General features: G+C 38.2%; 1 protein-coding gene across 8 annotated transcripts in view; it reads right to left on the reverse strand.

Annotated features, from left to right (window-relative positions):
• Nucleotides 1–828: 828 nt before the first annotated feature.
• The window catches only part of LOC127946608 (eyes absent homolog 1), a 42,482-nt gene continuing 26,897 nt past the window's right edge, over nucleotides 829–16,413 (reverse strand). For all 8 annotated transcript variants that reach the window (XM_052543292.1, XM_052543295.1, XM_052543294.1 and 5 more), the window contains 6 exons: nucleotides 6,502–6,560; nucleotides 6,244–6,404; nucleotides 5,946–6,060; nucleotides 5,593–5,714; nucleotides 4,879–4,979; nucleotides 829–2,839 (listed from right to left, as the gene is read on the reverse strand). In XM_052543292.1, coding sequence (XP_052399252.1) covers nucleotides 2,759–2,839; nucleotides 4,879–4,979; nucleotides 5,593–5,714; nucleotides 5,946–6,060; nucleotides 6,244–6,404; nucleotides 6,502–6,560 — 639 coding nt within the window. In that variant the 3' untranslated portion in view covers nucleotides 829–2,758. The remainder of the gene's footprint in view (nucleotides 2,840–4,878; nucleotides 4,980–5,592; nucleotides 5,715–5,945; nucleotides 6,061–6,243; nucleotides 6,405–6,501; nucleotides 6,561–16,413) is intronic.

The following is a 16,413-nucleotide window of genomic DNA, read 5'->3' on the forward strand; positions in this document are numbered from 1 at the left end:
TCATAAATATTTTTCATGCGTGTTATATAAACCAACTCAACTCCCAACTGCAAGTGGCCACGCGGCGTGTTGTTTCGGAAAACACAGGGAAACATCTGTGGAGAGGAGCTGTTATTGGAAGCATTTGGCTGTGTTGCAAAGAAAAATCACAATTAGGTGAGGGTTTCACCTTCAACTATCCCCAATAACAACACAAACCGCCAGACAGACAAATTTGTGGTGCCTGTGTAGCATGATTAGGGCTCATTCCCCTCATCTGAGTCCAGAAATTCTTGCTGAAGCAGAAAAGCAAAGCTATAAGAATGTGATCAGACTCGTCATAACAAAAGAACGTTTTTTTCTGTCAGTGTGTGATAAATTTAGACGGTGTCTATAGATCACACTGTGTGGAAACAAGTCTCCTAAATGAACTGAAAGCTTTGATTTTTAATGTACACATTGAGAGCCCACATATTGTTTTAACAGTTGCTTTCCACAGAGATGAGAGGGACGGAGAGCTTTATATGGCATTACATCAGTTAAACAAAAGTGCCATACATGACGTGTTGTCTGAGAATCTGTCAGTGTGGGAAATGCTGAATTGCAGACCAACCAACGAGAAGAAATGAAGAGACCACACAAAATCTACATTCCCATCCCATAAAATGCGACTTTTATAAAGTGTCCGTGTGTATACGTAAAATGACATTCATCAGTTCCAGAAAACTGCTATTCCGAAACACTTAATTTCGGAGGCATTTGATCGCAGGAGCAAACAGTCAATAAATAGAAACTCTATGGCAGAAGACTGCTTAGCCACCATTTCAATCACTTGCAAAACGGGAAAAATGTGTGTTACAGTTCACAAATCAGTTTTTATTAATTTAAACACAATCAAATAATAAATGTCAAAAACATCTGTACACATCTTTTCGCAGACACAACAAACTGTTTCACAATGAGGCCCACATATTGTAATATTATTTCCAGTTTGCATTATGATTGCATCATTTATTAAAAAAAACAAAAAAAATCGAAATGTGTGTTAAATCTAGAAAACATCTACTGTTACCGTGATCTAGCAGCAAAATGTGATTCCCCGGTACGGGGGGTGGCGGGCGATGCAATAAGAGGGGTGAAATTGTAAATGTGGTGAGAAAAACTAGGCCAGAGAAGACGACCTCACCTGCAGGAACCGAACATCATCATGTGCCGGGAGGGAAAATGAAAAACAGACTGAGTTAGCTGGGGAAATTCACAGTCGATAGCACATGTATGTTCTCAACTCATTGTGAGAGTGAGTGTGTGTGTGTGTAGGTGCGAGTGAGTAGTGGCTTTCTTTTTTAAAGTCTAAGAGCTAGCGTTTCCAGTCCACAGTTACCTTAGAACTACCAATATGCAACATGAAAATCCAACTACAGTGATTTCCAAGTGCACACAATCAAAATAAAAAGACTACTTCATACAAAATTACACTTGCTGTACAAGACTTTCTGCTTTAGCGCCGGTACAAAAGATAATAAAACCTATTTAAGCTTAAATGCTGAGGTTCAATGTCTAGCTCGGGCAGAGATAGTACTGGGGATACAGACATTTACACTCGGCTTGAAGCTTGACATTCAGAAGATTATTATTCTTATTATGCTGCTTACGTTCTTCCTTGGAGTTTGAGCTACCATTGGGATTTAATTCGCTATGAAATCCTGACTGAAAGAGTCACATTTCATCGTGGAGAAAGTCTCTACATGGACTCGCCACCTTTGAGGAGCAAAGCGTAAAAAAGGAGGAAACAAAACATCACTGAAGAAAAATACGAAATTATTGACACTTGACATCCATGCTTTTGGTCATGACAAAACGATTATCACAAAAAAAAAAATCCTTATCTATATTTATTCATTGAATGAAACCTTGAACACAATCAACAATTTCAGGCTTTGCACGAACTACTGCGTCAACGCCTTTACGTACGTAATTTAATGAAACCGCTTTCCACAGCATGTACCTTAATCAATATAGGAAGGAATAGTCCAGTGATTACAAATTTACACACTCACACGCACAAAAAAATGTCTGTACACGATTGTCTCTGCAATGTAAATAATGTTTCGTTAAATCTTTTTCCTTAAATTACTTAGAAAATCCTTTATCTTCTGCTTAAACTTCTTGGTGTAGTGGAATCAAAGTACTTTGTAATGCGAAAAGGCACACGTTTCTTTTTTTGGGGCCAAGTGCCGCTCCACAAAGTCTCTCGGAGATTATAAATAAGAAGCGTAAGACGTCCAGGGCAACAGGTCTGGCGAAACGAGGAAAACCAAGGAGTTGTGCCCCACTGTCTTTGTACCATCGCTCGAGACAAAACAGTACACCAAGTTGCAGTGGGATCGGAGTCCTGCTGAGTTCCAAAGGCATCGGTAGCTCAGTTTTTGTCACAGGTGTGAACCCTTGCCGAGTCCCCCGCATAGACAGGGCTGTAAAACATTTTGATGGCTTCGGGAAAAAAAGCCAATTCACAGTAACCAGGGCCAGCAGCTGCAGTGCCATAAATTCACTCTCCTCCACTTCGAAAAAGGTTTAGGGTTAAGACGAATTGCGGCCATGTGTCAACACGCTGAGCATGCTGCTCTCTCTCTCTACGTTATGTGTGTGAACGATTTTGTTTTTGGTCTGGTGCTGTCGGAACGCAGACGCCCGGGCGACGCAGCAGGCTGACGGTGCTAGGTGTGGGTCTGCAGGGCCCCCGCACGGCCTGGGACAGAGTGACAGGGCCGTCCCAGTGCTACAAGTACTCCAGGTCCAGAGCGTGGTGCAGGGCCATGAGGTCAGAGTGACTAGAGATCCGCCAGAAAGGCATGTTGTGCTGGAGAGACACAGGGAGAGAGCGAGAGAGTTTGAGGATGAAAGAGAAAATAAAGAAACACAAAACCTGCAATGAACACTTCACTTAGAAAAACAATCACGCCCCTGAGTGCCGTCTGAACAGCCTCGATGGCCCGTAACATCACACGAGGAAGGACTTACAAACACCAAGCACTTAAGCAGCACCATATTATTGAGATCACTCAGTAAATATCATTAAAAAAGTTATAATAATAAAAAAACAATCTAATTTTGACAGCTCAACTACATGAAAATAAAGGGAGTCTTTGTGTTCATGTTTTTTTTTTCATACTGTATGTAAAGAATTTTTTTTAGACCATTTTCAATTTAATGACAAAATGTCATATGGTGTAACCAATTAAAACCATTTAAAAAAACGAATCGTACACCTTGGATACATGTGTACACATGCATCGTAATCCTTTTTTAAAATTTCAAAAAGCTTTCAAAATATGTGTTTTTTCCCCCAAGGTAAGTTGTTTTGTTAATACTAATAATAAAATACCAGGAATTATTTATTCACAACATATGATTTCATTTTTGGGGAGGCGCGCCACATGCTATTATTCTACAACCTGAACCTGCCGGGTCATAAAAAGATTTAAAGAAATTTATGGACCTTGATACATAGTCATGAGGTTCTTCAGGGGTCCCCTTTATGACATAATTTCCTGTTCTGTGGTTTTTCTTTCCGCAGGATGATTTGGCGGATGATTAAAAAACTAAATTTGTTTAATTCGAATAACTTTATACATTTTAATAATATTATTGTTGGAAACATTTAATAAAACATATTTAAAATATATAAAACAACAAAGGCCCCATTAGAAAGCACAGCTAAATATTTTACTACTCCTCAGTAAAAAGAAAGGCCTGGTGGAAAATAACTATTAAATCAACTATACATATACAGCAATGTATCCAAACACAACAGTGCAAATGAGGCATTGTTCCTGGGAGAGGCCACAGGGAAATATGATTCTGCCCAGAATGAAAGAAGCTTGTCAGCTCAGAGTCATCCACACACAAACCATTCCTGAGTCTTATCAAAGGTATAGCCTCTCTCAGGCATATGTTCCGCTTAGAGAAGCTTGCACTGACCCTTAAAAGACTCTTTTCTTTTGTTTTGTAAATTGTCTTTGCTTTTAACTTTAAAAGCCAGAGATGGTATCTCTTTGCCTCGGTCGAGTTATTAACTAGAGGGAATTGTTTCTGGGATACGATGGAAAAAAACGAAAGTATACAAAGGTTTAACTTTGCTTTGGTGGTTTCATACAAAGTCACCCTTGACACTAGTGTTGTATCTGACGAAACTGTGGCATTTTATATCAAGCTGGGTTTCTTAAGTGCCAAGGAGTTATTAAAACACCCCTGCGCTCCATCTAAACACTTTATCTTGGAGGAAATGGGGACTGACATGTAAAACTTAAACTTCCTACGTTCACATTCCTTGCATGATTAACTGACAACATGGAACAAATCACTTGGCACGATAAAATAATCACACCAACACATTTTTGTCTGTTTGCAGCCTGTCTGAACAACAAGCTGCTTTAATAATTAATTACACAATTAATGATTTCAAATTCAAATTCTATGGCTGTGGCAACTTGGTGGATGTTCTGAACACACAGGCGACAGGTAACATAAATCTTCTGGGTTGAACAACAAGAGACAGGAAAACAACACTCCTCTGATGGTCCTAATGGTCTTCGGAATATCCTCGACTTATCTTACAACAATTTAAGCACCTTAAAAACATGTTATATTTATGAACCGACCCTCTAATATACCTGAGAGGATTTGTCTAGCATTGCACATGCTGAAACGGCACAGTCACATGCAGGGACGTGTAATTATGTCATCTTGCCTCCCTTTACATTCAAGCTGTCAGGGGAACTGAGCTGATTACAATGCAGGAATAATTCTCTCGCTGGTCCAGTGACATTTTCAGGGAATGGCCTGAAGAAATGAGAGGTTTGAAGGGAAAGTGCTATAGAGTTCCAGGCGTCTTCATACCTTTTTCGACCCTTGCTCCTCCTCCACGCCATCCCCCACCACCACATATACAACTTTTCTCCCGAACCTCTGGATTACTCTCTCGAAGCAGCTCTCTTTTCCTGGGGAGAGGAGAAACAGGTTTAGGTCGCTGCAGAAAGCAAGGGAGCCATATACAAGATCCAGGCCCAGTGAGGGGCTCTTTAAACATGCAATAAGTTACACAAAATTACGCAGTATAAACACTTTGCCTTGGGTTGGAGATACGATATTCAATGCTCAGATAAAAGCAGTCTGAAAAGCATTAAGTGTGCCTTATTCCTCTTAGAACGTGAGACAAATGGAGTTTAACAAGCTAAATCAACCTTCCATGCATATGGCGCAGCGAAGGAGGCGCAGAGTTTTTGCGCGAACAAAAAAAAAAAAATGGAAGTAAAGGTTGGTGTTTATTTTGCATTCGAAAAAGCGGAGAGGCCGAAAAGAAGGAATGACATAAATTTGCCGAAGTGGTTTCATATGTAGACCTGAAAAGGAGAGGCCCAGTTCAGGCTGAGCTCCAAGAAAATAATCCCAGCCTGATTAGACCTCTTCCTGAACATCAACCCTCTCGTGTGTCCGCCACTTCTGCAGCCTAACCCAATCGCGCTGTTTACACGTAACATCGCAGTAATTACGGCCACACTCCAATAGAGTCCATTCATACACACAGGTAGTTAATACTGAGCTCACACTTACCTATTTTCGTGGCGCTATAAATGTTTTCAATTGGAAATACTACTCCCAGTCCATACAGGAGGACCTTGGCGAGGGCAGGTATGAGCTGTGTTGTGGTCACTAAGATGTTCACACAGTTTGATCTGTAATTGAATGGCAAACTAAGTTAAAGTGCACAGGGGAGGACAAGGCTAACCAGGCATGCCATTTGTCATCCAAAACGCCCCATGATAAATGGAGCTTTAATTGGTGTCAATTAAAATGCTGTATAATACAGAGAGTAAGTGTTCTTTGACGTATTAGGGCATAAAGCAAACCCTGATTTATGTGTATCAGAGATGGGCTCTATATAATTCGCTCGTGCTAAGGCCTACCTTGAGTGGATTAATGTTAGTGCTTTCAGTGCCAGTGTTAACCAGGAGTCAGTCAGGGCTTCAATTTCTGCTCGCAATTGCAACCATGCTTCCCTTTTGGCTGGGCCAAGCAGACCTGAAATGAACAGAAATATTGTTTGAGTTGGACCGTCCCGCGAATACTTTGAGAACTTTCGAAATCTACCCAGACCAAGTGGTTTCTGCATAAGGGATTATTTGAGAAACTTATGAGTGATTTTGTTGACACACCAACCCTCGTCCCCAGCAATTTTAGCAAAGCAGGTTATTGGGGGATTACCTCCGACGTTATTTTTATAGGTGGTGTAAATTTCTTTTACTCGTCTGTAGCGGAAGGCGAGCTTTCTCATCCAGTCCACACCTCCTCGTACGCCGGTGGCCAGACACAGGTTGGCACTAGTGGCAGCAGCGTGGAATCCGTCTGTGCTAAAATTATATGTACTGAACAGAAACGAGAGAGTGAGAGAGAGAGAATGGCTTTTAAGCTTTGCTTCAGTCAGAGTGAACTGTGAAAGGGCTAGCATGGTGCTAACTTTACCTTAGATCTTGCCCGTTGTCGTCCGACGACACATCATCGATGTGGACCTGATCGCATTCCTGGAAACAAGCAAAAGCAAAGGATGGACATGGTGAGCTGGTTGTAATTCAAATATAAAAATTGGTTATGATTTGGCAGTTTGAATCCATTAAGTGAATAATGTCAACAACTATGGAATTCCCAATTGAAGGCTAAGCTCTCTCCCGAAAGCTCAAATCAACCCTCAACCACTTCCAGCCTCTAACCCCCACCTGCTAAATCTTAATAAAAATAAACACCATCATCAGGGGATTGGGGGTCCGACCCATTTGCCCACTACCACTAGGGGGATCTCTTGATATACACATTTGTTGGTACGTAAAGTCAAATGGGACCGGATCGGTAGACTCTGGGAAGGTAGAAACAGCTTCTCCGTGTTAGGTCTGCTAATCCAGAGTCCAGTGCCTGAACAAGGAGATAGCTGTGGAATAATGAGAGCATCTATGCCTCCTTCAGGGTCTCCACTTCTTGGAGAGGCTGAATGATTCTACAGCTCAGAGCTGATTCAGCCAGTGTACACAGTAACACAAACCAGACTTTCTGGTAAATGTAACGTACTAGAAAAATTGAACCTGATGCTAACCGCCAATGAAATTATGACCTCTGATTGCTGCCGAGCCACACACCAACACAGCCTGAGGCCAGTTTTTAGGAGAAAGCAGACTGAAAATCTGTTATTAGTTTTCCATTTATAGTCGTCCTCTCCCCCTCCCCTCATAAGAGCTCTAGATGTTAGTGAGCAGGGCATGAGCATTCAAATCAAACTAAAATCACATGGAAAGACAGAGATGGCAGCTTGTGTGTTCCAAAAATCATCTGGAAGAAAATAAATAGGTAAATAAATTATATATATATATATATATATATATATATATATATATATATATATATATATATATATATATATATATATATTATCACTAGAATTACAATCATATTAAATTTTAATTAGGAATTACACCTCTCTGTATAAACTTGCTAAAATTCTAATTATAAATATTACAAATATACTCATAAAAAAATAATAAAAAAAATATATATGTATACTTATAATTACAAATTATAAATTAAACCCTGTCCAATGAAGTAAAAAGAAAAAGGGTTGACATTGCCAGATCTTATTTTAAACCTCCATTCATATTTCAAGTTTAATCTAACAATTTACTTGGTAGTTGAATTTTAGAAGGGGGTATTTCCTTTTAGCCATTCTTTAGAATTTCCTTTCCAGATCTTTAAGCCTTTTAATTAAGTTTCAACAGGCTGCTAAGACACAAAAGTAAAAAAAGCACTTCCTTGTTTTAACTCAATCTGAACCTGTCCAAGTGCTGACGTTATTGCATTCCTGTCTAATGCTACAGCAGGGTAGGGGTAAGCGCTTTAGACCGTAAACCTTTTTTATTTTACTGGTTCCCCTCTGAACAAATTTTTCATCTCTCTGGATTTGTGGGGAGAGGGAGGGGAAAGCAACGTGAAGAGAAACTCAAACCAGCTGTTCTTTAACAGAATTAAAATCTTGACCCCCAACCCCTGCTCTAATGCAGCCATTCTCTCGCCAAGACTCTCCCAGCAAGCCTCGAGATCCAAAGAGGAAAAGACTTTGACCCGGTGCCCTGTTCCTCCTCTCCAGGGCTCCATAGGCTCAGATAAGGAGGAGGGGACTGGAGGCATGGGCGTTTGTGAGGGGGGCGCCGGGGTGACCTCACATGGAGAACTCAGAGTGTTGCAGGGCCAAAAGATGGACTGCCAATTGCAGCCACGGATCAGGAATACCTCAGGCTATTTGTGTAATCTGTTTCTAGATAGTCAGCAATGGACCTGTTATACTTCTGAAGTACCAATATATTTTCCAAAGAGGACCTTTGGACAGGCCAAAATCATTAAAGAAAACTGCCCCCCCCGTCAAAACGTTAAATCCTGACTATGAACGGTTATGATGACAAATGCGCCGTTTCATGTAAATAAAACATGGAGTATTCGAAGTATTTCCAACCAAATTTTGATTGATAAAAATATCCAAACTATAAACCCAAAGCACAAACACATTCCAGAAGTACCACCAACGTTTGAGTGTGTGCAGCTGTCTAGGTCTCTTAACACGTTACCATCTCCCTTTGACAGAATCACCACATGTTTACATTGCCTTTTAATTCGCTGGTTATTACGACACACAATTAACAGTCGTGTTGTGGGCTTCCAGACCTCTGGGATGAAAGTGAGGGCAGAGAAAGAATGCACAACCTCTAGCAATTACTGCACACAGCTGGAGCCCACATAAACCACTTGACTGCCACTCTGGTAGCTGCACCAGGACCCTAATGGAGCCGCTTGGTCCTAATGTCTTACAGTAACTCATGAGACTCATTAAGGCAGCTTCTTAAGCACTCGTAAACACCGTTAAGCCTAATAACCGAGGATGGGACAGCTTTAAGTGGTAAAGCCCAACATGTGGTTGATCTTCAAGGGTGGCTGAAGGTACCTTCAAGAAGGTGTTATGTTGAAAGGATGAGATGCTGTAAATATTATATGAAGTACAGCACGATGGCTAGTGGTAAAAATGCAATATCGATAATGTGGTCAATGATACATTTGTATTCAGGTTGTTTTTTTATATGGTTTTGAACTTTCATAGAAATAATAAAATTGCACATTTAATGTGTACATTCAGTGTACCGTAACTCTCAAGTAATAAATATATATGTAAATATTTGTATCATAGAAAAAAGATCAAATTAAATAAAAAATAAAGAGATATATATTAATTGGTTGTGGCACAGATAAAACATTTTTTTTTTCTCCTAAAAATAATAGTAAAATAACATGCAGCAGTCTCATACAGTATCTCATTATTTTAATGATTTTAGTCATTTTGTTTTTCAAATATTAATAAGCAGTGAAGTAGATTTGCCATAAAAAAATAATAAAGGATTATGCAACAATCACACACACACACACACACACACACACACACACACACACACACACACACACACACACACACACACATATATATATATATATATATATATGATATTATGATTTTCCTATTGTAATACAACCATGGTATTATGCATCAAAAAGTATTTAAAAAAATATACTTTTTTATTTACATTCTTAAATTATATATATTTTTTACGTTTTCATAAATATGTAGGAAAAACTGAGATGGCAATGGTGTTGAGTGTGATCTAGTGTAAATAGGCCTGTCTTTTTCTTTATTGTAGTTCTCCTCGTTCACCAAGCAGTGGTTCTTACAAAGCTACAATCGCTGCTAACTAACACCAGATGTTCCTACTGTAGGCTGTGTAAAGATCCTCCTCTGCAATCCGTACAAAAATTACGTCTTGCACAAACACGTTGTCTCTGTTTAATTCATCAATTTCTTGATCCCTTCTCATTCATTAAACTATATGAAGGTCCTGGTAAAAGAAATAAAAGTGTGGGAAAAACTGTGGGAAACGGCAAGAGAAGCCTAACAAACTACAAAAGAAACACCTTGAAATCGGCTCTTCTCTATTTCCATTCACTCGCTCTCATTTTCCTTTCAATGTTCCTCCTCTGACTATCCAGCCCTAGAAAAACCGTTTCATTTATACGAGCTATCAGAGCCTCCTTTGTTCGGCTGGCATCTGTCATTAAGCAATCAGGCCGGACTGGCTGATTCTTCCTGTTGGCCAGAGGAAGGGCTTCGCTGCCGACTGCACAGAAGCGACTGCTGCAGAATGTCAAAAAAGAAAATGATTATTTAAAACTACAAACCTCACTTTCCCTCTCATCCCGAGCTGGAAACATCCGTATTGCATTACTCTCCCTGGCTACCTTAGTTTCTATTTTTTTTCTGTCTCAGCTCAGGAGGTAAGAGGGATTTCATTCCTGGCCGTGCCTTTGGGCCAGACCCTAAACTCCACTAAAGCTCGGTCTGGAGAAGGAACCAGCTCCCCAAACAGGTGAGCGTCCCAGGTAACAAAGGCACAGTGTGAGTGATTACAGCCATCATCACAACATTCCTCCAAGCCTACAAGCTAAGTCCATGTGAAAAAGCCCAATCCATGGTTCGCAGGTTTTCAATGCTGCCACTCCATTGGCAGGGTCTGTCATCCCCCCGTCTGTGAGGGGGGTTGATGACCCCAGTGTTTGCCCCCCCTCCCCTCACTTTCCCATCACAGTTGGCCCACGCAAAGGGTAAGAGAGGTAGAGGGGAAAGAGGGAGGGAGCGTCTTACCTGTGGGTTGGACACAGGATATGGAGAACAAAGAGAGTTATTTAGACCCACTTCATTCCAATCCACAGTTTGTGCTTGAACAGTCATGGAATTCAAACAACCAAGTAAAACAAAGCTCTCTGGAAGCGTGACCTTCCTAAAACCGAGGCTTTTCGCACTCCAGCGTATTGATACGGAAAAGAGCAGAGGCCAGATTCATGAAAATCTTCTTAAGAAAGGAATAATTTTCATTCATTTAAAGATGTTTGTAAAAAGTGCAAATCTTAGAAATTTTCTTAAGAAAATTTTTCTTTTTTAAGAAGACAATTATAGGCTTTGGTGACATCTGATTGTATGGTGCTGATCAATATAAATCTTTGTTTTTTTTGTTTTTTTGGTGATGCCTACTCTCATAATCACTCTCAACTTGCTTTGGGGGAGTAAAAAATTTGGAAACATGTTTTTAATGCACCATGTCCTTTAAATACTGACTGTCAAAGAGCCTGTCGCAAGATGGCATGCTTTGTTGCATTCTGTAACACTGTATTTCTTTTCAGGCATTCAAATACTTCCAAAGTTTTATTTTTAGAACAATTTTAAGAAGGAAAAAAAAAACAGATTGGAACATTCTTAAGAAATGTTTTCAGGAGTAAAAGCATTCTTAACTAGCAGTTAAGAAGAATTTCATTACTTATATAATTTGTGAATCTGGCCCCTACGTAAACTCGGAAACTACGGAAAATATGGTTCAGATTTGGTCAAACACGGTCTGGTTCATCAACACCCATGCACAAGAGCCAAATGTTCCATTGCAACCCTACCTTATAGATGTGACGCCAGTTAAAACAAAAGTCTGTCCAAATAGGAAGAAAAGCAAAAACCTACTCTTATTAACGGTATTATATCAGCATATCTAAAACATTTTTTCACATATTGTCTAAACTGTGGATCTTAATTTAAAACACAATGTTGCTTCAATCCAAAAATCTCTTTATTTATGCATAAGGATAAGCAATCGGCTTCAAAACCATCATCTGTCACCACATTGTTTGTAACACTACATTTTCCACAGATGCACAACCCTTATTGCTTTTAGGCCCCATTACTGTGGGCTGCTGGGTAAGAGAGGGGCCGATGCTGAGAGAGGATAGACAGACTGACTTTAAAAGCTCTCTGTTCTCTTTTTAGTCATTCCAAAACACATCAGGGCTCCTGCCTAGGGACTTCTAAAGCCCTGACAGCCAAAAGACACTACCTGCGTCTAGACGTGAAAACACATTCAATCCACAGAGTCAATCGCGTTCCCGAGCACACAACAAGCGCATGGAAAGTTATGATAATGACTTATTTCACTTTCAAAAGAGTCACTCCTCTATTTTGGTTTGCTCCAAGGAGTTTGAGGAATTTTGATGGAACATTTGCTTGTGGTATTGGCCAGAAACACTGTATTTTAAATAACAAAGCTATCTACCTAAATAACTGAGAGGAAAACTGAAAATTTTAGAATGATGATGTTAGACTACAACACTGTGTTAAGTTGTTTTAAAGTCATAAGATGTCACCAAAAAATGCACTTCTAAAAAAAACAACAGCAAAAAAAAAAAAAACGTAAATTCAATCCCAGTTGTAAACTGATAAGTGCTAAAAGGAGGTGCTAAAACATCCCGTTTGCAGTGTCACAGAGTTGGCCTCAGGTATGCATCGGCAGAGGTATGGGCGGGAATAATTGAAACCGTTCCCATCTCGGCAGAACCAGGGAGGAGAACTGTCCCGCAGACGGCTCTGTGTTGTTTTCTCTCCCGGCGAGCCGTGGCCCTTCCCCACTGAGAGGGAGCATGGCCTGGCCTCCAGAGACACACATTCCCACTCTCCACCTCTCACCCAACACACAAGAATGCTTTCATCCCCAACACGTCCTCACACTCAGGTACTGCACACATTATACCACACAAGCTGGAGAAATTGCACACAATAATTATTGTATAACCAGTTGTGGTATAACCAAAGATAACCATGCCAAATAAACCTGTGTGCTGATATTAAATGTGTGGTTTGTAAAAAAAGATTTTTTTTTTTGTGCCCTGATCTCTCCTAAAAAAATAAAATAAAATCAATCAATCAATAAATAAATAAATATGAAGGAAAGAGTTATTAATGGGCTTATTTTAGTTTCAAATTTAATTGTGGATATTTCCAAGGCAAAATTGAAAAGTAAATTAGCTGTTAATTTTATGCACATACAATACTAATCAAAAGTTTGGGTTCAGTATGATTTCTTTTTTTTTAAAGAAATTAGTACTTAATTAGCAAGGATGCAAACTAATGAAAAGGGGCACTACATACATTTGTAATTTAACAAAAAATTGCTATTTTAAATAAATGAAATTTATTTTCATCAAAAAATCCTGGGAAAAAGTATCAGGGTTTCTACAGAAATATTAAGAAGGACAACTGATTTTAACAAAGTTAAAATACAAAAGAACACATGGATAATATTATTTTTTTCTTGAGCAGCAGATCAGCATATTAAAATTATTTTTGAAGGAACATGTGCCCCCAAAGACTGGAGTAATGGCTGCAGAACATTCAGCTTTGTCATCACAGAAAAAAAAAAAAAAAAAAAAAAAATATATATATATATATAAATATATTAAAGAATAATATACATTTTTTTTAAATAATATTTCACAATATTTCAGTTGTGCTGTATACGGTATATATATTATTTAGTCTTGATGAGCATATTATTCAAAAAATTAAAAAACTCTAAACTTTTGAATGGTAGTGAACTTAATGCTACATGTAAATAAATATGACAAAATGTAATATACAGTGGATGATTTTTTTTTCATAAATATCCTTTATAAAAATCTAATAATAAAAAGGGCACAGTAATATATTTGAATAATTGAAACATACAAATATATTGGTAACACTTTATAATAAGGTTCATTAGTTAACATTAGTTAACTTCTTTAGTTAACATGAACTAATAATGAAAAGCATTTATTAATCTTAATATTCATTTCAACATTTACTAATGCATTATTAAAATCGAAAGTTGTGCTTGTTAACATTAGTTAATGCACTGTGAATTAACATGAACTAACAGTAAATGTCTGTATTTTCATTAACATTAATAAAGATGTATAAATACTGTAATATATTGTTCGTTGTTCATTCATGTTAGTTAATACATTAACTTACATTAACAAATGGGACCCTATTGTAAAGTGTTACCAATATATATATATATTATTATTATTTTTTTTTTCAGAAACACACTTTTTAAATTAACCGTTCAATAAAATTATTCATAAAAATGCTACCGGACATTCTGCGCACTCTCTTAAAATCAAACTTGCGGTTCCTGAAAATAACCACTAAAATCTTCCGCTCTCATGAAGAAATTTGAATCAATATACTGCAATCAATACAAGGATCATATTGCTGACAAGCATGAAATATATTCTGTCACTGTACAATATAAATAATTAAAAGAGCCAAAAAAAAACAAGACAGAGTGTCTTTTTCCAAAGACATCTGCGTGTTTAAGTATCTGCTAGGTCACAATAGTGTGTGTGTGTGTGTGTGTGTGTGTGAGTGTGTGTGTGTGTGTGTGTGTGAAGTAGATTCCTTATGACCAAAACGACTTTTCCATTGCATTACCTCCCTCTATAACAACATTCATGCAATTAATTCAGAATATATCAAAAAGTGCAGGAAAGCAGGCGGAACGGTGAACAAATAACACAACCTATTGACTGCACAGAATAATTTAACACAACACAATGCAACATGACCCCACACATTACCAACAAACTCTGACATTTTAATCAGACAGGATATGACCACGAGAAAATGCATCCAGGTTGATTTAAACAATAAACAGTGATATTCACAAGTCTTAGTATTGTTTCATTCCCCAAAATGAGCATTGTAAAAGTTTGGCACGAAGCAAATGCTGAGAGGCTGATGGTGTATTTCTGGACAGTGCCGGCTGTCCTTTGCACATTTGTGTAAGTAACACAGTTGACAAACACCAATCACCATTAAGCATTTGTATGTGCAAAGCCAGAGGGAAATCCCTTTATGGCTTTGACTAAATTAGACCAAGCATGTGCATTTCTTCAAGGTCTCAGAGCCATATCTGTTTTGGTATTTACAGCTTGAAATTCTCCCATAATTTCGGTCTGTCTTTCTGAACACCCATGTTAAGTTCAAAGAAAACATTCTGTTAGGGTTTAAAGTGGAGAAAGTGAAGTTTTCTGCTATTGCATGCAACTGTCGTTTTAAGAGAAATGTCCTTAGCTTTAAAGTGTCAAAATGAAATGTAATAATTCCGTTGCTGAGATATAGCAGAAAGGAAAAACGGCGCATTGCGCAATCCAATCATTTTACAAGATGCCTCGGCAGCCGAATCATACCAAAGTGGTTTAAACACATGAAACGGAATCAAAATACAGGACAGATGTTGTGAAAAAGCCACATTTAAGCTTTGTCACAAAACTGTCTTTTTTTTCTCTTCTTTTTTAAATGACTGGGGCGGGGGGCATATCCATTATACAAAGTACAGCGGGCACAATTTAGTGTAGCCAAACATACGGAAATATTTAACAGCCAATTGCTGCCAATTAACTTTGATCAAGATGAGTGCGATTTGGAATCTCCCCGTCACTCGAATGTCTCAGGCAGCACAAACATTTTCTTTCTCCCTGGTTCTTGTGGCAGGAAAAGCAGAGCGATGCCGTTGACTAATGAGACTTGGCAGGCTCGCAACAGTTCTCCTCACACTTAAGTATCAAACAAAACATTTCCTCCTCTGCGGGGTCAGCCATGAGTAGGACACAGAGGAAAATCAATGGGTCAGTGGTGTCGGGTTCTGGGGAGGAGGGAAAGTGGCTCACCAGTGGTGTCTGGGCTCGGGCTAGTTCTGTTAGATCTGGTCTGGTGTGGAAAGTCTGCTACTTAAAAGCATAGTTTAGTCAAAAATGAAAATTATTTTATCGTTAATCCACCCTCATGCCATTTCAAACCTGTATGATTTAAATTCTTCAGTTGAGTACAAAAGAAAATATTTAGAAGAATGTTTGAGCTGCTCTTTTTCATGCAATTACAATGAATTCGAACTGAAGATTTCAAAAAGGAGGCAAATAATCATAAATGTTGTGCATGACTTAGTTTCTATATTCCAAGTCAAACGACTGCTTTGTGTAGGATTGAATTTATTATTATTATTATTCACTGATAATCTTCCACTGCAAACGGAATCAGTGAGTTTAACCCTGTAATGCCTGACATATAAAATAATAATAGTCTTTTTAAATGGTTGTTCAATAAATATTTAGACAAAAAAGGGTATATCATAATAAATCAGCTTTTATGGCTCATATATTACATATTGAGATGAAGAAGGAAGAAGAAGAAGAACATTAGGTATAATCAAGTAAACATAAGTTGTGTCAGTCCTGTAAGTGTTCAATTTGAAATATTTCTAATAATATAATAGTTAGTGTTACATTTTCTTTATATAAATCTGAAAATTCACAGCAAATATAAATGTGCACCACATATTGAAAGGATGTTTTAATAATTATATTAAAAGGCCTTTTACTTGCTAAAAAAGTATAAACTATAAATCACAAAACAATCACACTTTTTTTCAGCAAAGTTTA

The sequence above is a fragment of the Carassius gibelio genome, chromosome A24, assembly GCF_023724105.1.
Source record: "Carassius gibelio isolate Cgi1373 ecotype wild population from Czech Republic chromosome A24, carGib1.2-hapl.c, whole genome shotgun sequence".
NCBI classification, from domain to species: Eukaryota; Metazoa; Chordata; class Actinopteri; order Cypriniformes; family Cyprinidae; genus Carassius; species Carassius gibelio.